The 19,653-nt window shown below is 37.6% G+C and overlaps 1 protein-coding gene and 1 long non-coding RNA gene across 6 annotated transcripts; one reads left to right on the top strand and one right to left on the bottom strand.

The window, feature by feature from the left end:
• Positions 1–435: 435 nt before the first annotated feature.
• On the bottom strand, positions 436–12,251 carry LOC309491782. 5 transcript variants are annotated; one of them, XR_014203304.1, is made up of 4 exons: positions 10,082–12,251; positions 9,391–9,516; positions 3,720–3,817; positions 436–2,957 (listed from the first exon to the last, which is right to left on the bottom strand). It is a non-coding gene; the product is annotated as an uncharacterized lncRNA (long non-coding RNA). The 5 variants fall into 5 exon arrangements; XR_014203301.1 differs by having other exon boundaries at positions 9,391–12,251; XR_014203302.1 differs by having other exon boundaries at positions 3,751–3,817; positions 9,391–12,251.
• Positions 4,433–19,073, top strand: LOC309491781 (protein Wnt-4a). Its single transcript, XM_082190812.1, has 5 exons — positions 4,433–4,943; positions 15,975–16,210; positions 16,297–16,428; positions 17,314–17,456; positions 17,541–19,073. The coding sequence occupies exons 1-5, from the start codon at positions 4,867–4,869 to the stop codon at positions 18,009–18,011; spliced, it is 1,059 nt and encodes a 352-aa protein (XP_082046938.1). The 5' UTR covers positions 4,433–4,866; the 3' UTR covers positions 18,012–19,073.
• The last annotated feature ends 580 nt before the right edge of the window (positions 19,074–19,653 follow it).

Here is a 19,653-nt window from a genome sequence, read left to right as displayed (position 1 = left end):
TTCTTCCCTTTTCCCAGGAGTCATTCATTCTGGATTTAATTTATCACAGACAGGGATGATCAGATCAACCTTCTGTTGCCTAACCTCTGCACCTCTCCGCTCACTTCTGACTGACTTCAACACTGATGGCCTAATGCTAGACAGCTTGCTTTGGTCTGAAAAGACAACAATATATGTATTCATGACCAAGAATGCAGATCTGATCAGCACCCTTAGATCTGATTTTAATTTGGGCTCAACGTCCTCTCTTGAACTCAATCGCAGCAGATGGGCCACAGATACTGATGTCATTTCCTGGATCTTTCCAAAGTATGCGCACAGTAAAACGCAAATGCCCGCATAACTCTTTCCATGTTCGTTTCCTTTTAAAACTTCATCAGTCAGAAGAAGCTTCTATTTTCAAATAAATGACGACAACTGGATAAAAAAAAAAGTATTAATTTAGCGACATAGTTCCTTAAGTAGGCTAGATTGGTTCACTGATGGCATCAGGTTGTAATAAAAAAGGGCTTTGATATATACTGTCAAAATAAATATATAATAAATATATTTATATTATAAATATTTATATTAATAAATATTTGATATAAAATAAATAAATAAATAAATACAATGCAAAACTCTATTATGAATATATAAATACATTGCAAATTATTAATATTTTTATATTATTTAATAATATTGTTAATATAATATAAATAATATTTATAATGTAATTAAATAAGTAAAGAATAATTGACAATGGCTGTTGAATTATTAGAAAAGAATGCACATCCGAGGTGGTAAGGCCATGACGCTATATTCATAATAATTGTGTTCAAGAAATTGTTTAGATGTTCTTCAAGGTATATTTGTAGTTTTTGTACTTAATACGCTCTTGTGTGTAGGACTAATTTCTTACATATCTCATTGCTAATTCCAAAACATAATTTTAGAGCTAGTCACTGAGGCTTGAGCCATTGATAGCAAGCTAATACAGTTATTAATGCAAATATGAGAGAGAGAGAGAGAGAGAGAGAGAGAGAGAGAGAGAGAGAGAGAGAGAGATCAGCAGCGTCTCTACTAATAGCGATACTATCAGTTTATTTGCTTCAAGAACAGCGACATTATAAGCTCTCTAGTGACAAATGTCGTGTAGCTTTTAAGTTGCTAAACTATTTTACTGATAAAATCATCAGAGAAGCGCTGACGATGCATTTCTGTGTGTGTGTGTGTGTGTGTGTGTGTGTGTGTGTGTGTGTGTGTGTGTGTGTGTGTGTGTGCGAGAGCAGGAGAAGGAGAGTAGGCCTATGTGCTGTCCGTACATAATAAAAAGTAATTTTGTGGCAAAAACATGTAAAGAATTTGTCGTTTTCATCATATTGTTTACTATATTCATTTGCTTGGTCAGTGTCGATGTGGGTTTGGTTCTTTTGTTGTTGTAAGCTATAAGGACCTTTGAAATAACTGAAATTATTTGGGCGAAGTGATACGGACATGTAATGCGGTCAAGGCCTGCCTGGAACTACTTTAGCCGTGCGTTTCCCTGAAAATACTTGCACACCTTAGAACGTTCATCAACCAATCAGATTCAAGCATTCAGTAGTACTGTAAAGTACTGTTTATCACAGGCTGAAATGTGAAAACACAGGCTGACGTATAAAGGACAATATTATTTCACAGTGTCTTATGAACCGAAAACTAAAGTATTGATAAGGGCAGACAGACTAATTCGAAGGATTCCAGACGGAGGAAGAACTTTAAGCAGGAGTCATGTGAAGGCTCTGCAGTCTGCTGTACAATGACTGTATGCACTTGCATGTTCAGCGCATGCTGTGAAGAGCCTGTCCAGACGTCTGCAGCGCTCGCACCGCAAGAATGGATTCATTCACTGCTGGCACGTGTCTATAATTTCTCAGTTGTAAATCAGCATCTTTGAATGCATGTTTATCCACACACACACACACACACACACAAGTCTAGAATGGTCTTATTGCTGAACTGGTCTGGAAAAAAAGACACAAAATCAGCAGGGTAAAATCAAATTTTTATAGGAAACAGTGGAAAAATTACATATTTTAACTACGTTTCTAAATCTGTAAAACAGTGGTTATAGGATAATCAAACATGTCATAACCTGGAGTAGTGGCGTGTTTTTTTCTATCAGCTTAAATCATTTTGTAAGTGTTTTTGTGCCAATGTGTTTCTGTTTACTTGCATGTGCTTTTGCATGATTCTATAATGTACTATAGAGTCATTGTTTTACTAAGTATAGGCATGTGTAATTTATGTTGTTGTGTTTCTTTTCTTCTTGCCATCAACCTGCCATAGACCGCAGATGAAAATGTGCCTGTATGGCTAAATCTGGCACATTTATATGATGGACATAAGTGCCCATGTCAATTAATCTGCATTCAAATAAAATAAACATAAATTAATCATACTCAAGTGGCTGGAGATATAACTTTGACACTGCAGATTTCAACAAACCTGTTTAGCAGTTACAGATGACAGATTGGAAATCTGTGGAAGATAGTTGATTGACAAACACATATCATAAGTCTCTTCAGATCAAGACAGAAAGAGGGTGGCAGCGTTCCCAAATCCACACCAACACAGAATTCAGCACTTACTCCGAGCAATCTGCCTCCACTGATCGTGGTTTTACGGCTGCTGATTTGCTCAATGTGATAGAAAGAGTTCAAGCACAACAACTGTGAAAAACTAGTGTCATGTAGGTTGTCCACTGTCCAAACCTCGTCTCCTTGGCTCCATCCAGTCTTGCTCTCATCGGTGGCGTCGGTCTGTGAGGATAACAGATCACACCTCTTTTGTGAGTGTGGGATTGCACACGGGCCAAGGCTCAGTAAATCAGCACCAGTGAGGCGCAGAACTGAACAGAACCGGCAGCAAGTGTGTGTTCTGGTCCCTCATGAGTCCAGACACTGAGTCTGAGACATCAACAGCTCTGAAAAGGCCTGATGGGTGGGAAATTATACAATTAGAATGTATTTAGTCTAAACACTAATACAACTTTTTGGCAAGTATTTTTCTAATGTCATTAATTGGCACTATGGCATTATTTACAGTATACACATTTAAATCAACATATACATACATACACACACATTTTTATATATATATAATTAATAATATATGAATAATTAATAAATATAAATAATTAATAATTAATAATATATAATTATAAAAAATATTAAGCAGCACAACTGTTTTCAACACTTACATATAATCATAAATGTTTCTTGAGCAGTAAATCAGCATATCAGAAGGATCATGTGACACTGAAGACTGGAGTTATGATGCTGAAAATTCAGCTTTGATCACAGGAATAAATTACATTTGCATATCAGTATTTTTACAAATTACATGTGTCAATTCATTTTAATAAGTGATATAGAATACAAATAATAATTCTACCTAAATTTAGCTTTTAATGAAAATGAAATATCAGTTGAATATTGCATAAAAATGCATATGGCATCAAGTCTGAAACATTTTTAATAGTCCTTCATGAAAGCATGTTTTAAAAGAGAATTGATCTGATTCTTTAAGCTGGGACGCTCACCTGGACTCAGAAAGTTCACATTTTGCAACATTAAGTTACAAAAAAAGGGCAAAAAACTGACAGCATTTGGTAGCATAATTTAAAAATTGAAAGATTAATCAGTACAATCTCACAGATTGAAACCTAGAAGTCCTTCAATTCAAAAAACACCAACCTTGACACAAGCATCAGTCATTGTTACTCACTTTCTCCCTCTGTTGGTCAACAGGGATTCTGAGTGAACAAGTCAAACACTTGTCTGTCAGTCCAGTACTAGGCAGATAAAAACAATTACACCTAAGATTTACCAGCATAGAAAGATGTTTGTGGTTTCCTATTGCATGTGAAGCACATATATGATGAACTGTTGCTGTTACTGTAGTGAAAACACCAGCGACTGATTTCAGCCCTGTGTTCACTACAAAACCTGGCTTTATTTGTTTATATAAACCTAATAAATGAGATCTGTGGGGATGATGAAATGCATAAATCTTCATTTTCATTCAAATGACAACTATAGGTTATATAACAGCATTAATGATATGCCATAATGTCTATTTTTATACAAAGCTGTCAAAATACAAGGCAGTCTATAAACAGCATCTTAACCACAAAGTACTTGCGTTTGGGGGCACCGAGGCCAGGGAAAATACACCTTGCCAAAAGTATAAGAGGTTATACCTCGAGAACGGCGAATAGCTGCCGCACTGAGTCCCTCTGGAGAACTCTAAAAATACTTGGCAGCCAAGCGCGAGAGAAAACATATATGCATGCACTAAACCCGCCTTTATCTGCTTTCTCACACATCAAAACCTCCCCCAAATGACGCGCCGCCCCTACCAAACCCTTCAGGAGTCAGTAAATTCAGCATTCACTCTCAGACTGAATTCAGAGTGGCATCTACAGGGGTCACCCAAACCGAGCTGAACTTCACGTTTACATGAGTCAACTGCATGCGCAGGTCCAGGACTGTCATTTAAACTCACTTTACTGGCGGGACCGCGCGTGGTTCATCTTTACCTGATGCTGCGTAAAAGTGGACCGTGGAAACCGCTGCACGCGCTCTGAAGAAATCGCATCAGAGGATACCGCTCAGAGTGATTTTACTGCCACTATACAAACTATTTGAGCACTTGCGCTTGTTTTTACGCGGAGGCAAGAACTGTTGATCCGGACAGACCCGCTTTCTCATCCAAATGGATGCGCAATGATGGATTAATCGCTTTTCGATGCAACTTTTCAGCGCAGTGCCCCTGACAAACTCCCCCTGAGGATTTTATCCCGGCAACCTTTACCTGATTGTATCCTCTCTTCCTCTCAAGATGTCATCGGAGTATTTGATAAGGTCACTGGTTATGCTCTTTCTAGCACTCTTCTCCGCCAATGCGAGCAACTGGCTGTAAGTGAATATCACTTTCTTCATTCATGTGATGTTTTGACGTCTATGTTGTCTGTTATGACTAAAGTCAGTCAGATTCCCAAAAGCAAATGTGCAGCGTGTCAGTGCACCACAATTTATGAGCCATGGCAATCACAAATCTGACGGATGATGATATGATCATGAGAATATTCAGCACCTACCTTTGTAGATTGCATACCTTAATGCCTTTGCTGCACATTTTTGAACGCGCAGAAGACATGAAGTATAGTCACAAAAACTAAGAGTAATGTGGCCTAGAATAGACAAAGTCAGTTTAAACTAAAGCATGCGTTGAAGGGAGAGCACAAAATATAAGGAAATGAAACTGGTTATTTGGAGACTGACATCACAAACTTTCAGTTCATGTGCATTTGGCACAGCCGCGCTTGGCGCTGGTTGCGCGCAGCCTGGAGAGCAACGCATGAGTATGACAGCAGTAACAGCACTCTTCATCATACTTACAGTGCTAAACAGAGCTGTAGAAATCAATAATTTCATAGTAGTTTACGATTATACCAAGGAAGCAATGGTCTGACTTAGACATTCATATTGGTTAAGTAGCAGAATAGCAGGCTTGGTTTAGGTCATATCAAGATTCTGTTCTGTGCTTGCATTTCTGTTTAAGATTATATATCTGTATCCTCAGGGCAGAATAGCACATCATTTAATCTATCCAGATGCAGCTGAGTTTTCGACGGAAGAGTGTTTTTAACTAAAGGCGAGGTGACAGGTTTGGGGCATGTACAGACACGCTTCACACTAAAGGAAAACCTCCTACCTGTCTACAAAATATGATCATTCTGACAGGAGCTTGTTCACTATTCCAACCCCATCCCAGGACAGGTATTAGCAAGTAGCCAAATAGACATTAGACAAGTTTTCAAGTTATATGAGCAGCAACACGTGGTCTGTACTATTAAGAAACACTATCTTGATAGGAAAACTAGTAACTAATGCCATACATATCTGACTTGTCCTGAAGTAAAACGTTTGATAAGAACTGAAAGGTTAAGTTAATACGTATTTGATCAACAAGGAAAGGGTATAGGTCTTTGAGAGACTCAATGTAAAAATGTAAAACCTGCAATATCTGCACACACAAAAAAAGTAGTTTAATGTTTATTGATTGTAGAAAAAATATATTAGTAGAAAACCAGCATGACAACTGATAATAGGGTGAATTGAAAACATTTGAGTAAATCCATTGCATGCTTTTTGACGAGGAGCATCTTCAGACATATAAATCTTCTAAGCAACACTGTTATTCTAGTTTAAATTAAATCAATAGTGACCTCGTCTTATAAAAACATGCTGCACTTTATGTCTGATCTCAAAATGAGATGTAGATGTAAAGTAAGATTAAGAAAACACACTGTTTGTTTTGTCTCACTCATTTAAAATAAAATCAGATAAGATTGAGTAACCAAACTCACTCTGTTTAGTTTCGTATTTGTTGCATGTAAGAAGCCTGTGAACTATTATGCGTTCAGTTCAATAGCACCTGCACAACTCTTAAAATTAAAGGATCTGCAATGGCTTTTCTGTTTAGGTTCAGCACAAACCTCTTCAGAGATTAAAAAAGATTGTGATGTTTCATAGGTTCTTCAGATCAGTGATGCTTAAAAACTATCAAGCTGCAATAAAAGTCCACTTTTACTCAACAGTCACAATTAAATGTTTTGAAATACAGCTGAAAGCTTTTGATTTGTGGGATGTGTGAATGTATTATTGCAGAGCACCTGTGTGGAGGTGCAGGTGCGGGTCACGAGAGCAGTTATCCTGCACCTGCACATCTTCAGTCCTTCAAATCTACATTCATGCACATATAAGCTTACATTGCTGGATCAATTTTTATCAATGACTATTTGCGGTTGTTTTGTGTTAGAAAGCCAGGAATGAATCACTAATTAGAGAGCATAAATAACAGATGGTAGATGTTATCAAACAAACTCTTTTCTAAATAAATACTGCAAATGATCACTCAATACTTATTCTAATGCATTTTGACAAGCAGCGACTCTTGCTTTCATCTCGGCTTGGCAAAGAGAGCATGCTGTTATTGATCAAACTTCAAAATCCTTAAAGGGATAGTTCACCCAAAAATAATTCACTCACCCTCAGATAAACACAAACAAAGATTTTTTGGAAAATAATCCATCTCTGCGAGTCCATATAATGCCATTGAACGGAATCTGCAATGCGACCATAACGGTAATCAATACGACCCCAGTGGACGAATCAATGTCTTCTGAACATCAAGGGTGGCATGAGAGAGTAAATGAGAGAATTTTCATTTTTAGGTGTACTGTCCCTTTAAGTGGAGACCAACATTTCTGACTGAAACTCCTAGAGCTTTCAAATGAAATCCACCAAACTTTGCACAGTCTGTTCCAACTTATGCAGGGTTCAGACTACACAATATTTGTGTCTGTTACGATAGTCACTACGAAGATCATGCTATTTTGGCTCCTAAATTCATCGTGTCGTGACCTCACGTTGCGCTTGACCAATCATCGCTTGCCGTCTTTAACAACATGCATGATGTCATCGAGAAGGGGGACCTAGCGACTGATTTCCGTGAACAAGAGCGTAAACAAACAATGGCTACCGAAGAGGCGTGTTTGCTCCTATTGGTCAACGTCACAGATGTGACAGAACATGTCGTGGAGGACCGGAAACAAATGAAACATGCTAGTCTTTCTTTCAGGACGTCGTGAAGCGTCTCAGGCACGGTGTCGGTTGTCGTCTATGACACTATACAAGATAAAACGATCAATGTCCATTGTCATTTAGGAATCACTACGACACCCTACGTCAAACTGATCATGCCAAAATCAGTCTGATATAGTGTAGTCTGAACCCGGCGGTAGTGCGCTGTCTTTTTTTAACCGATCGAACAATTTCGCATTTCCAAATATCCTCCAAAATATCCAAAGACTATAAAAATCCTGATTCTCAATTCATCTTATCTTTAAGTATAAGGCCTAACCTTCACAATTCAATGGTTTTTAAAGTTTAAAGTCTGTCTTGATGAACTTTCCTATTCTAGTTTCATTATGCAATAATTTCAGAACTAAAGAAAGAGTTGCACTCTCTCAAATACAGAAGCTGAGATGGGTTTTAAGATGCGGAGGTCACAGAAGGTTCACTAATGCAACTACTCGATCGCAGTTATGATTATGAATATAAAACAATACAAAACCATGCAGTCGTATTTGTTTAGGATGTGATGCAGTGTGACTCTCCGCTTGGGATGGAAAGAACGGTGGTGGAGACGTTTGCACATGGATGGTCAATAAATAGTTCACAGCTGATGAGCAACATGAGAAGAGAGAAACCTCTAATGTGAAAAACATTCTGGCGCCGAGGGCTGATAACACAAATAACACCAGTGACAACAGGGTAATGAAGCTGTAAAACCTGTTATCACATACCTCCACTCATACAACAGCCTATTAAAAGGTTAACTTAATAAAACAGGTCGGCTTTTATCTTTTTCCTCTTGAATATCCTCATTAAAGTGCCCCTGTTATGCTATTTTAAAGGTTCCTCATTGTGTTTGGGAGTCCCTACAGAAGCTTTACATGCATCCAAAGTAAAATATAAAATAAAAACTTTAATTTTCTTGTAATACACAATAAATTTTTATACAAATATATCTTGTAATATACATTGCAGCATCAGCTCTTTTCTCACAGTGTCTGAAATGGCTTGATAAAGGGTCTCTCTAAACCCCTCCTTTCTGAGAGCCAGCTCTGCTCTGATTGGTCAGATGGCCCAGTCTGTTGTGATTGGTCTACCACCGTATCTTTCTCAGCATTAAAACAGTAACGATAACTTTGGTTTTAGCGTATTCATTTGAGTCCCGAACCATTAGAAGTGCATGCAAAGTGGATTTGCTTTTGCAGAGCAGAAAACAGCGTCTTCTCAACATGTCGACATCACGAAGCAAACTCGGCTACAAATACTGTGTTTGAGGGTCACAAGACGTTCATGAAGGAAGAGAGACTGAAAGTACTGACGACTCGTTTCATGCACTTCAGAATCTCTTCTTTCTCTTGGGAAACAATAACTATTTATCTGAAACTTTGATCTCTGAAACTTTGCAGACTTTTTATGTTTTCAAACAGCAATATTACACACTACACGTAGAAAAATAGGTGATAGACATACACAGTAAAAGAGAGATTGAAAAGCTGAATTTGAGCAATCTCTTATTGACTGCCTATTAATCAGGATTAACTTTCTTGCAGTAATATTGCTTTTCACAAATGCTAATTGGGAGCCACATAAACCCTTCTGAGAGGCCATAAGCTCAATTAAACACGTTTTTTTTTTTTTTTGCATTTGCTTTTGTATTTTTATGGAAAAAATTAAACTTCAAAACAGGAAAAAAGTAATTTCTCGTAATTTTTCCCTACTGTACCCGAGTGCATTTCCTCCAGCCTCCTGTCTATCCATCTTCCCTTTTACAGATCTGCGTTCTGGCGTTCCGGTCAGATGTTTAGGATGTTCTTTAGAGATCAGAAGCTGGGATGTCTTTGAAATAAACCTATAAATACACCCATTTACTTCTTGAATTGATGCAAATTATATTTTACATAAGTATGTACGTGTACTAATGTTTTTCATTTGGTTTTAACGCTTATACCCAGCTAACAGGGAACGCTCTCGGAACTTTGGCTGAAATTCTGACAAGGTTCTCTCTAAGTTATGGGCAAAAACTCTTCCAGTAACATTAACAGAACGCTTATATTCAGAGTTATCTGGTCTCTAAAAATGTAGCACAAAAAATGGTATTTATACATTGGTCATGGAACATCTTTTTTCAATCTAAAATACATTAATCTAACATTTTTTAAATGTTACTACATGATTTAGAACGTTCAGCAGACATTCAAAATTAACATTCACATTATGTTTGCAAAATGATGTTAACATTACAAAAAAAATTTTTTTAATGTTTAAAAAAAATGTCATTGTCATAACTAAATAGGAATTTTAGCAAAATGTTCTTAGATATTTTTGTTAGCTGGGTATGATTCAAAAGGTCATATCCTGTATAAGCAGATTCATATACAACAATTAGAAAAGCTGAATTAATGTGTTTAACTTACATGTTTTCTTACCGCTCTGAAAGACTTTTGGTGCGCTGAAGTATCTTCATGATGTACATCTGGTACATATTTAATCTGTTAGAAGAGATAGAAACAAGCTTAAATAAATATTAACAATTGGAATTGACATGTGATATTTTCTTGGACGCCAAATGAGATCCATATGATTGATTGAAATGACCATGTTCAGTTAATTGTAGTGCTAATCTTTTAGGATACGGTCAATAAATGAGATAACACTGCCCTCTAGAGTTAAAGACAGACCCACTAGACCTGCAGATACACAGAAATGCAACTCTAAAGACTGTCTTGTCGCTCCATTTGCCCGGCAAATGTTCATAACTAAAAGCAAATGACTTTTTGGTACATGTGCTTTTAAGAGTCTGCAAGAGTTAGAAATACCAATGAGTCACTGAGGTATTGAGGAAACTAGAGCTGTTTATCAGAGAAACGCAGTTGTGCAAGAATGACACATCTGTTTCTGAAAACATGTCGCATGCCGTGATGGATGTTTGATTCACATTTTGGGTCCTTTCTATTGGACATCGTCTTGACTGCATTTTCAATGTTGTGAGGAGAAATGAAGTGTGACTATCGTCATCTTTACACTACGGTTCAAAAGTTTCAAAATTAATACTCATATTCAGCAAGGATGCATTAAGTTGATCGAAAGTGACATTAAAGACATTTATAATGCTAAAAAATTTATATTTTTTCCAAATAAATGCTGTTGGAAACTTAAATTTGAAAAGTAAGATTAACTGCTAGTTAGTCAGATGAATTATTAAGACTCAAGACTAAGTGGCCAGGTTTATGTAATTGGCCCATGGGTGGTTGCATATGTAATGCAATTCATCATCTTTCCTTGCTGAAAATCAAATCTTATTGCTCTGAGATGTAATAGGAAATTTATGAACAAGTCACACTACTTAATATATCATTCCTGTCTGTGCCACAAACGGTGCAGGATGAGTTACCCACAAAGTTCTTTGGAAAAGTATGAGCAATGCCAACAGTCATACATTATAGTAACAGCAATAGTGTTTCTGTTCAAAACAAACTCCTTGGTATTGCTGAGGGACATTAAATGTTGTTAAATGTAGGTGGTTTAATAATAATAATAATAATAAAATGGAAATACGTGGGTGATGTATCAGTTTCGTTAAACGCCCCTAACGCTGCATTTATGTCAGACAAACAGCTTTTAATACACAGCCCTGTGACGCACTGCTGACAAATGTAAATATCAAATATTTTTGTAAGCATCATGAAATTGTGGCCCTTGGACGGCGCAGCATGCATGTTTACTTGCTGTCGTAGCTTGAACAGGTCCGATATTTAGGCTACCTTCACCGATTTACCACACAGAGACAGGAAATGTCAACAGCCATCGTTTGATTATTCAATAAACTCACAACAACAAAAAAAGATGCTGAGAGGAAGTGAGGCGTATATGTGACCCTGGACCACAAAAAAGCAGTCACATGGGTCATTTTTCTTTTAATTGAGATTTATACAACATCTGAAAGCTGAATAAATAAGCTTTTCATTGATGTATGGTTTGTTAGGATAGGGTAATGTTTGGCCGAGATGCAACTATTTGAAAATCTGGAATCTGAGGGTGCAAAAAAATCAAAACATTGAGAAAATCTCCTTTAAAGTTGTTCATTTATGTTGGCGATTGTGCTGCATTCACTCACAAAAATACATGTTTTATATATTTACGGTAGGAAATTTACAAAATATCCTCATGCAACAATGATTTTTGGCATAAAAGAAAAATCTATAATTTTGACCCATACAATGTATTGTCGGCTATTGCCACAAATATACCCGTGCGACTCGAGACTGGTTTTATGATCCAGGGTCACATATGGTAAGGATTTTACTGTAGCATTTTTACAGTATTTTTTTTCTGTATAAACACTTTCCACTAGAGTGTCTACAGTGATTTATATATACACACACACACCTTTCAAAAGTTTGTGGTCAATAAGTTCTTATTTTTTAAAGACTATCATTTTACTCAATATTTCTGGTTTAAAATTCTTTCTATTCATCGAAAGAATCTTGAAATCTCGGTTTCCACGAAAACATTACGCAGCACAACCGTTTTCAACACTGATAATAATCAGAAATGTTTCTTGAGCAGCAAATCAGTATATCAGAGGGATTTTCTGAAGGATCATGTGACACTGAAGACGTGGAGTAATGATGCTGAAAATTCAGCTTTGATCACAGGAATAAATTACATTTGAAAACCTATTCAAACAGAAAACATCTATTATAGAAAGAGACTACTTTCAAAAACCTTACCGACCCCAAACTCTTGAATGGTAGTGTATATTATATAACTTTAAGTTGTATTAGGAGTCGAGCGGATATATATATATACAGCCTGGTGTGTGTATGAGTTGGCGATTTCTCTTTCTCTCTCATTCTCTTCCAAACTCTCTCGAACAGCCTGGTTGCGTGCTAAGTCGCGCTTGGCTAAGCCATCTGGAGCCAACAGCGCTCGGAGGCCAGGGTTGTGTAATTCAACACAAACATGACACAAAAGGAAGAAGGCACCGTGCTCCAGGTGGAATGCTCCGCGAAAACCTCCCAGAAACACACAGGAAGGCATCTCCCATTCTTTTACAAAATCCCACAGTCGCGTCGGCTGTCTCCTTGTTTTCCCAAAACTTAGCGTTGCGATTAGCGAGTGCATTTTTTGTGTGGAAAATAAAGTAGAAGAGAACGCTAGAAATGGGGAGCAATGAAAACAAGATTCTCTCAAGGTCTCAGACAATCTTTTCCCCAGACAAATATGCAGCGGGCCGTTCTTCAGGTGCTTGTTTGTCAAAATCCCGAGCTCGATACGAGCGCGAGTCTTATGAGAGCATCTGGCACTGATATATTATATTCCAGCGCTTATCCCGGCCTCCGCTGCCATTTGGCTGCCAGATTCATTATCAGGTCAGCATCACAGAGCTAATTTACTGGTGTAACAAACAAAAGCTGTAAACACGCATGCAAGAACATGCAATCGTCAACAGATGCTACACATGATAAAGAAAGAAACTCGATCACCCGCCACGCAGAATGCGTCTGCATCTGGCCGGTGATGTCATGCTTCATCTTCAGTCCGGACAGAAGTGTGTTATCAAAGCTTGTGAGAGCAGAGATGGTCTCGTGAACAAGGAGGTGTTTGTTTCTTATCTGCCCCAGCCTTGGCCTTCAAAATCAGCTCTTGTCAACAACAGAGGCTGAGATGCAGCGCTGCCAGTCGCCCTTTATAACTCTCTGAAACGAAGCAGACCTCAAGACTACTATAGGGAACGTTCACAAAGAACATGTTTATGGTGTTAAAAGCTGGAGATGCAGGTCAATAATATGAAAAATAAGCAATGTCTAGAGAGATGAGTTTTTAATTTGAGAACATTCCCTGTGTCTGAATATGCTTACTTCCACATGATAGGAGAAAACACAGTATGTGAGCCGAGTGGTTTGTCCAAATACAGAACATTGATAAAATGATAGGCGAAAAGAACCCGGAAAACAACCGTTGAGATTCTGTAGTGTGCATATGATGAAGACTTTCCTATCCCATGAGGCACGGGAGGGGATTTTTTTTGAATGGCGGTGAACTGATACTGGTAGGTCACATGACAGTGACAACATTGTGGATGTAGGCCTAGTACAGTACTAATGTCATTCATACATTCAAACTTTCCATTCCATAAAAGGGGCAACGATTTACTATAAGATCCCATTAGTTATCATTAGCTAATGTATTATTTTTTTGATAACATTAGCTAATAAAAATACAACTGTTAGTTCATGTTAGCTGAGGTCCATGAAATAATGTTAACAGATACAACTATAGATTTTAATACTGTATTTGCAAATGTTGAAAATAACAAGAACTAAGATTAATAAACAGTTTAGAAGTATTTAAGTATTTTAAGTATGTTATCTAGTTAACAAATTAATCCTTACTGTAAAACGTCGCCGGAAAATAGTTAGATAGATTGTTTTATTTAATGCCATTTCAGCATCTAAGGCAATTTTTTGGTTCTTTGAATTTTAAAATGTTCTTTATTAGAAAGAAAATGGTTCTTTTAAGAACTGATCATTGAAAGGTTCTTTGGGGAACCAAAGATGGCTCCTCAATGGCATCGCTGTGATCTTGTAACTTAAATGAGTATTTACAGCACAGCACCTTCAAAGCCAATCTGAGACTTTCAACCGCGATTCATTTGGACGTACTTTCGAATTACTCACTACCACACCAAAAGACCTTTAGACACAAATAACACAAAACAAAGCTGTCCGTGACCACTCTTGCAAACATCACCTGCACGCAACCCACTAAATGCATCTGTGCAGAACTTAAACAGTCAAGACTTTGATCTCCACCCGTTCTTGATGATAATGAGACCAAGCTTGGTGTATATGGAGGAAATCTGTGCGCTGCGTTGTATGTAGGATAGGACTATTTTTATAAGGTGCCTTAAAGAGATGGAGCTCAGCAGACCCATTAAAGCGATGGTGTTGCCCCGACCCCCTGGCCCTCGAGGTGATGGGTGAAGATAGTCTCTATCCGCCTCTCTCAACATCACCCTTACCTCTTCTGTCGAGCACAGCCTTCCAAGAACATCACAGGAGAGCCACAGCGTTTACATCTGTGCTGTTTGTGCTATAGAGAGTCAATGGAAAAACCAGTTAGTGCCACAATGTAGTGTTATTGTTAACGGAAACTAGAACAACTACTAAATTAAAGCATTTAACTTAAAAAAATATATATGAAGAGTTCAGATGCAAAAGCCTCTAAGTGCCATCTGAAATTTTCTTCTAGAATGATATTTTTTTATAAAGCTTGTATATTTAAGTTAAGTCATTTCGCTTAAATGACAATTAATAGGTAATTTTCATTGCCATTTAAGTGAAATTATTGAACTTAAATATACAAGCTTGATAAAAATGATCATTCTAGAAAAAAAATTTCAGGTGGCACTTAGAGGCTTTTGCATCTGAACTCTACATATATAATAAAGCATAATTTGGTGGGAAAATTACTCTAAACTAAAACCCGAAACTAGATAAAACGTAAATAAATAAAATGACCGTGAATTAAATTTAGTTTTATATACTCAGTATATTAAAAAAATATACCTTTATAACCTGCCTTCATTAAACATGAAAATGTCACTAAACTGAAAAGTTTTAACACCATTGAACTTATTTCAATAATATCAGTTACACTTCGGAAGCCTTTTGGAAACAACCATTTTCAATAAGTTGAAAATTGTTAACATTAATTAATGCAATAGTTATCAAAAACTAATAATGAACAATTTTTTTTTTTTTTTTTACAGAATAAATATTACAACAAATATACAATATTTAATAATAATACACCAATATACTAAATATTGTAATATAAATATACTATTGTTCATTTTTAACTTGTTTGTTTAGAATAGATTAGCTAATTTAACTGGAAATATTACATATGTATTTGCATATGTGGAATCTGACATTAAAATGTGTCAATGCAATAAAATGATTGTTTATTTTTAGTTCATGAGAGCCAGTGATATAACTAATGTTAAAAGTATTACAAACTAAACAATGAAAACTACAAAACTCTGCAAAATCAACTAAACCGAATGTCATAGGATGAAAACGTAATGACAGCTAAACTAATTTTAATTTTTTTTTATTTTTTTTTTACAACATTCCTTGCATATATCACTTTATTCACCCTGCATAGTCCATGTGACTTTTTCTTCCAGCTCCAAAAACATCCATCTTCTAGACACAATGTCAAACATTTTTTCAGTACAAATGTCTGTTAATGAGAGTCTATGAACACGTATTGATTACCGGCCTCTTGGTTTGTCCTCAGATACCTGGCAAAGCTGTCCTCAGTGGGGAGCATCTCTGATGAAGAAACCTGTGAGAAGCTCCGAGGACTCATCCAGAGGCAGGTTCAGATCTGCAAGCGTAACGTGGAGGTGATGGACGCGGTCCGCAGGGGAGCCCAGCTCGCCATCGACGAGTGCCAGTTTCAGTTCCGCAACCGACGCTGGAACTGCTCGACGCTAGAGAGTGTTCCTGTGTTCGGGAAAGTGGTCACACAAGGTAAGCAGAGTCCCATTTAAAGGAACATGAAGCCAGCTCTGCTTAAAAGCATGGGGATGCTTAATGTTTGCTTATTTCTGCCACAGGAACCAGAGAAGCTGCGTTTGTGTACGCTCTATCTGCTGCTAGCGTAGCCTTTGCAGTGACCAGAGCCTGCAGCAGTGGAGAGCTGGACAAGTGTGGCTGTGACCGCAATGTGCACGGTGTCAGTCCAGAAGGTATGCGTGCTTTATCTGAATAATAATGATGATGATTAATCAGTAGGCATTGCTATGAACCCACAAAATTGATTCTTGCATACCCAGACTGAAAGTTCTGGTCATTAAAGCAACTTATCCTGATCAAGAAATGCCCATTTTGATATGAAGAGTTGACATGTGAAGTCATCAGTCACGATTCACAGGTGCCGTTTATGAGCAGGATCTGAAACATATTGTAATACAATATAATACTATACAAATGATTGCACAATATATTCTGTAATCTTTAAATGTTAATTAAATGTGTCAGCTTAAGATATTATGTTTAACAGAATAATTTAATATTTCTATGATATTATGGTTTCATTCTGCTTTCTAAGAACTGGGCAGAAATAACTAGATAGTGATTTATTATTATTTTATTATATTGTCTGCTATAGTTACTTTAACTAAAAGTTTAACTTAGAAAAAAACTAAAAAAAATATTATTTTAAAGATTTATACACCTAACATTACACTTTCAATGGATAGAAAATAAATATGCTATCAACATAATACACAATAAATAGTTTCCATATAATATTTGAATGATTTGCTTTAGTTTAGTCAAAAGTCATAAGGTTTGAAACCCTCAGTAGTAAAATACAGTAAAAATGGCAGACTTTTTCATATTCATTAGTAATATTAAAAAAAATAGCTAAATATACAGTTCTTCTCATGGATATCTAGTTAACTAAACTATAAATGCCATTTAAATATTAGATTTGACTAACCTGGAAAACTTTGTTAGAATGATGAATTGTGGATCCAGTCCCTTGTAAACCACTTTGTTTCCAGACGGACTGATAAAACTCCAGATTTCTCATTACACTTCTCCACTCTTGCCCGTCTTTATCTCAACAGGTTTCCAGTGGTCAGGATGCTCAGATAATATTGCATACGGGGTTGCTTTTTCCACGTCCTTTGTGGACATCAGGGAACGAAGTAAAGGCCAGTCCTCCAACAGAGCCCTAATGAACCTTCACAATAATGAGGCAGGGAGGAAGGTAAGAGGGCTTTACAAACATCACCACTGAACGTTTTCACACTCGTGATTTGTTAATAAATGACGTTTCTTTCACCATTCCAAGGCGATTCTGAACCACATGCGAGTGGAATGCAAGTGCCACGGTGTTTCAGGCTCCTGCGAGGTGAAGACCTGCTGGAAAGCAATGCCACCGTTCCGCAAAGTGGGCAACGTCATCAAGGAGAAATTCGACGGCGCTACGGAAGTGGAGCTGCGTAAAGTGGGCACCACCAAGGTCCTGGTTCCACGAAACTCGCAGTTCAAGCCGCACACGGATGAAGATCTGGTGTACCTGGACCCGAGCCCAGACTTCTGCGAGCACGACCCCAGAACGCCGGGCATAATGGGAACCGCGGGACGCTTTTGCAACAAGACCTCGAAGGCCATCGACGGCTGCGAGCTCATGTGCTGCGGTCGCGGGTTCCACACCGAGGAGGTGGAGGTGGTCGACCGCTGCAGCTGCAAGTTCCACTGGTGCTGCTACGTCAAGTGCAAACAGTGTCGCAAGATGGTAGAGATGCACACGTGCCGGTGATCCAGGCGGCACAACTTCCCCTCAACACTTCCCTACACGCACAGGGAAACTAGGCAAAAAACACACAAGGGAAGACAGAGACATTCCCAAGCATTTCATGCAACGAAAGAGGAACATGTCATACATGAGACTATATATCTGACGTCCCAGTTGAGAGTATTTTTCTCTCTCCTCGTTCTGTTTTTAATTGCAGTTGCTCTCTTATTTTTATATATATATATATGTATATGTATATGTATATTTTTTAACTTATTGCAATTGAATAGAGAGTGAATTTTTAATGTGACGCGCACCAGAGGAGTGCCATTGGGAACGGGGTTACTGACAGACGTTGACCCGGCGGGATCAGGGGCACATGAATATGGAGAAAGGTCAATGTTTAAAAGCTGCTGCTTTAGGGCTTCATCTTGAAAGATGGACATGGGACTAACCGAACTATCGAAAACGCTACGCGCTGAGATGCAGTCCAGGCGTACATGTACTTTCCATACTCGTTGCCATTCGTTCCTGTGATGCTGCTTGAATTCAAGAATCACTCACCGATAGCGCACACAGCTGAGTGTTAAAGTGAGCCCTGCTTTAGAAGAGATGCAAACCAACTCCAAACAAGACGGAGTGGAAATATTACAAGTGTTAACAAGCCGTTCAAAAGGAGAGCTTTGAAAATAAAGTCGTAGCTAGTGACGCAGACAGATCATTGGTGCTGAGCTGTAACCATGCATCTGGCACAAAACTGACAAACATAAATTGTTTACCCGCTTGGGATGCTTGGACCGACCATGGATTCTGTGCACGATGACTCTAGCACTTTTCCTCTCCAGACGCACATACCACAAATAAACAAATCCCCCAGCATTCCCTGCTCCATTAGTCAGACAAGAGTGACTGAATTATTTATGGCGACTATGTACGATACCATAACTCCAAGCTTCTCTATAGTACAACTTGCTATCCAGTATGCTTTTAAAAGAAACATAGGTTTGTAAAGACTTATACACTGAAGAGGACTATATTTCATATGAATGTATGTTAAATTGAAATATATGCTGTGTCAAAGACTGACATCCTTGTGCTTGTGCTTATTGCTCTTTGCAAATGACGGTATGTGAGAGTAGGCATCCTTAGTGAACCAGCTTCACCAAAGAGACCGCGCTGACCAATCTGGTCATTTTTTTTTTTAGCAGGGTACAATAGTTTGGTCTTGTTTGGTGGGTTTCACACTAGAAGAAGAGTCTACATTTTGTAAAGTTTGGTTTTGCAATCTTTCTACAGTCGATGTTAAAGTAATATCCCGGGTTCAATACAAGTTAAGCTCAGTCGACAGCATTTGTGGAGTAATGCTGATTACCACAAACATTAAGTTGGACTCGTCACTCCTTTTTTATTATAAAAAAATTAAGATAAAAATTCGAGGATACTTACAATCACTGTTAATCTGAATTATCTAGGTTAATACTGGGTGTTAAAATATATAAATGCTTAAGTCTAGTCCCAGACTAAAATGCAGTATTGAGCTGTTTTAACTGAATGCAACTTGCACTGACGAATCTTAAAATATATATCAGAGCCTTTGATTTGTCTCAAGATGCACCAGTAATGTTTGTTTTTTTAAAGGCACGTTTTATAACTTAAATACTTTACC

Source organism: Leuciscus leuciscus (assembly GCF_965113295.1).
Source record: "Leuciscus leuciscus genome assembly, contig: HAP1_SCAFFOLD_556, whole genome shotgun sequence".
NCBI classification, from domain to species: Eukaryota; Metazoa; Chordata; class Actinopteri; order Cypriniformes; family Leuciscidae; genus Leuciscus; species Leuciscus leuciscus.
This window is presented reverse-complemented; position numbering and strand designations above follow the sequence as displayed.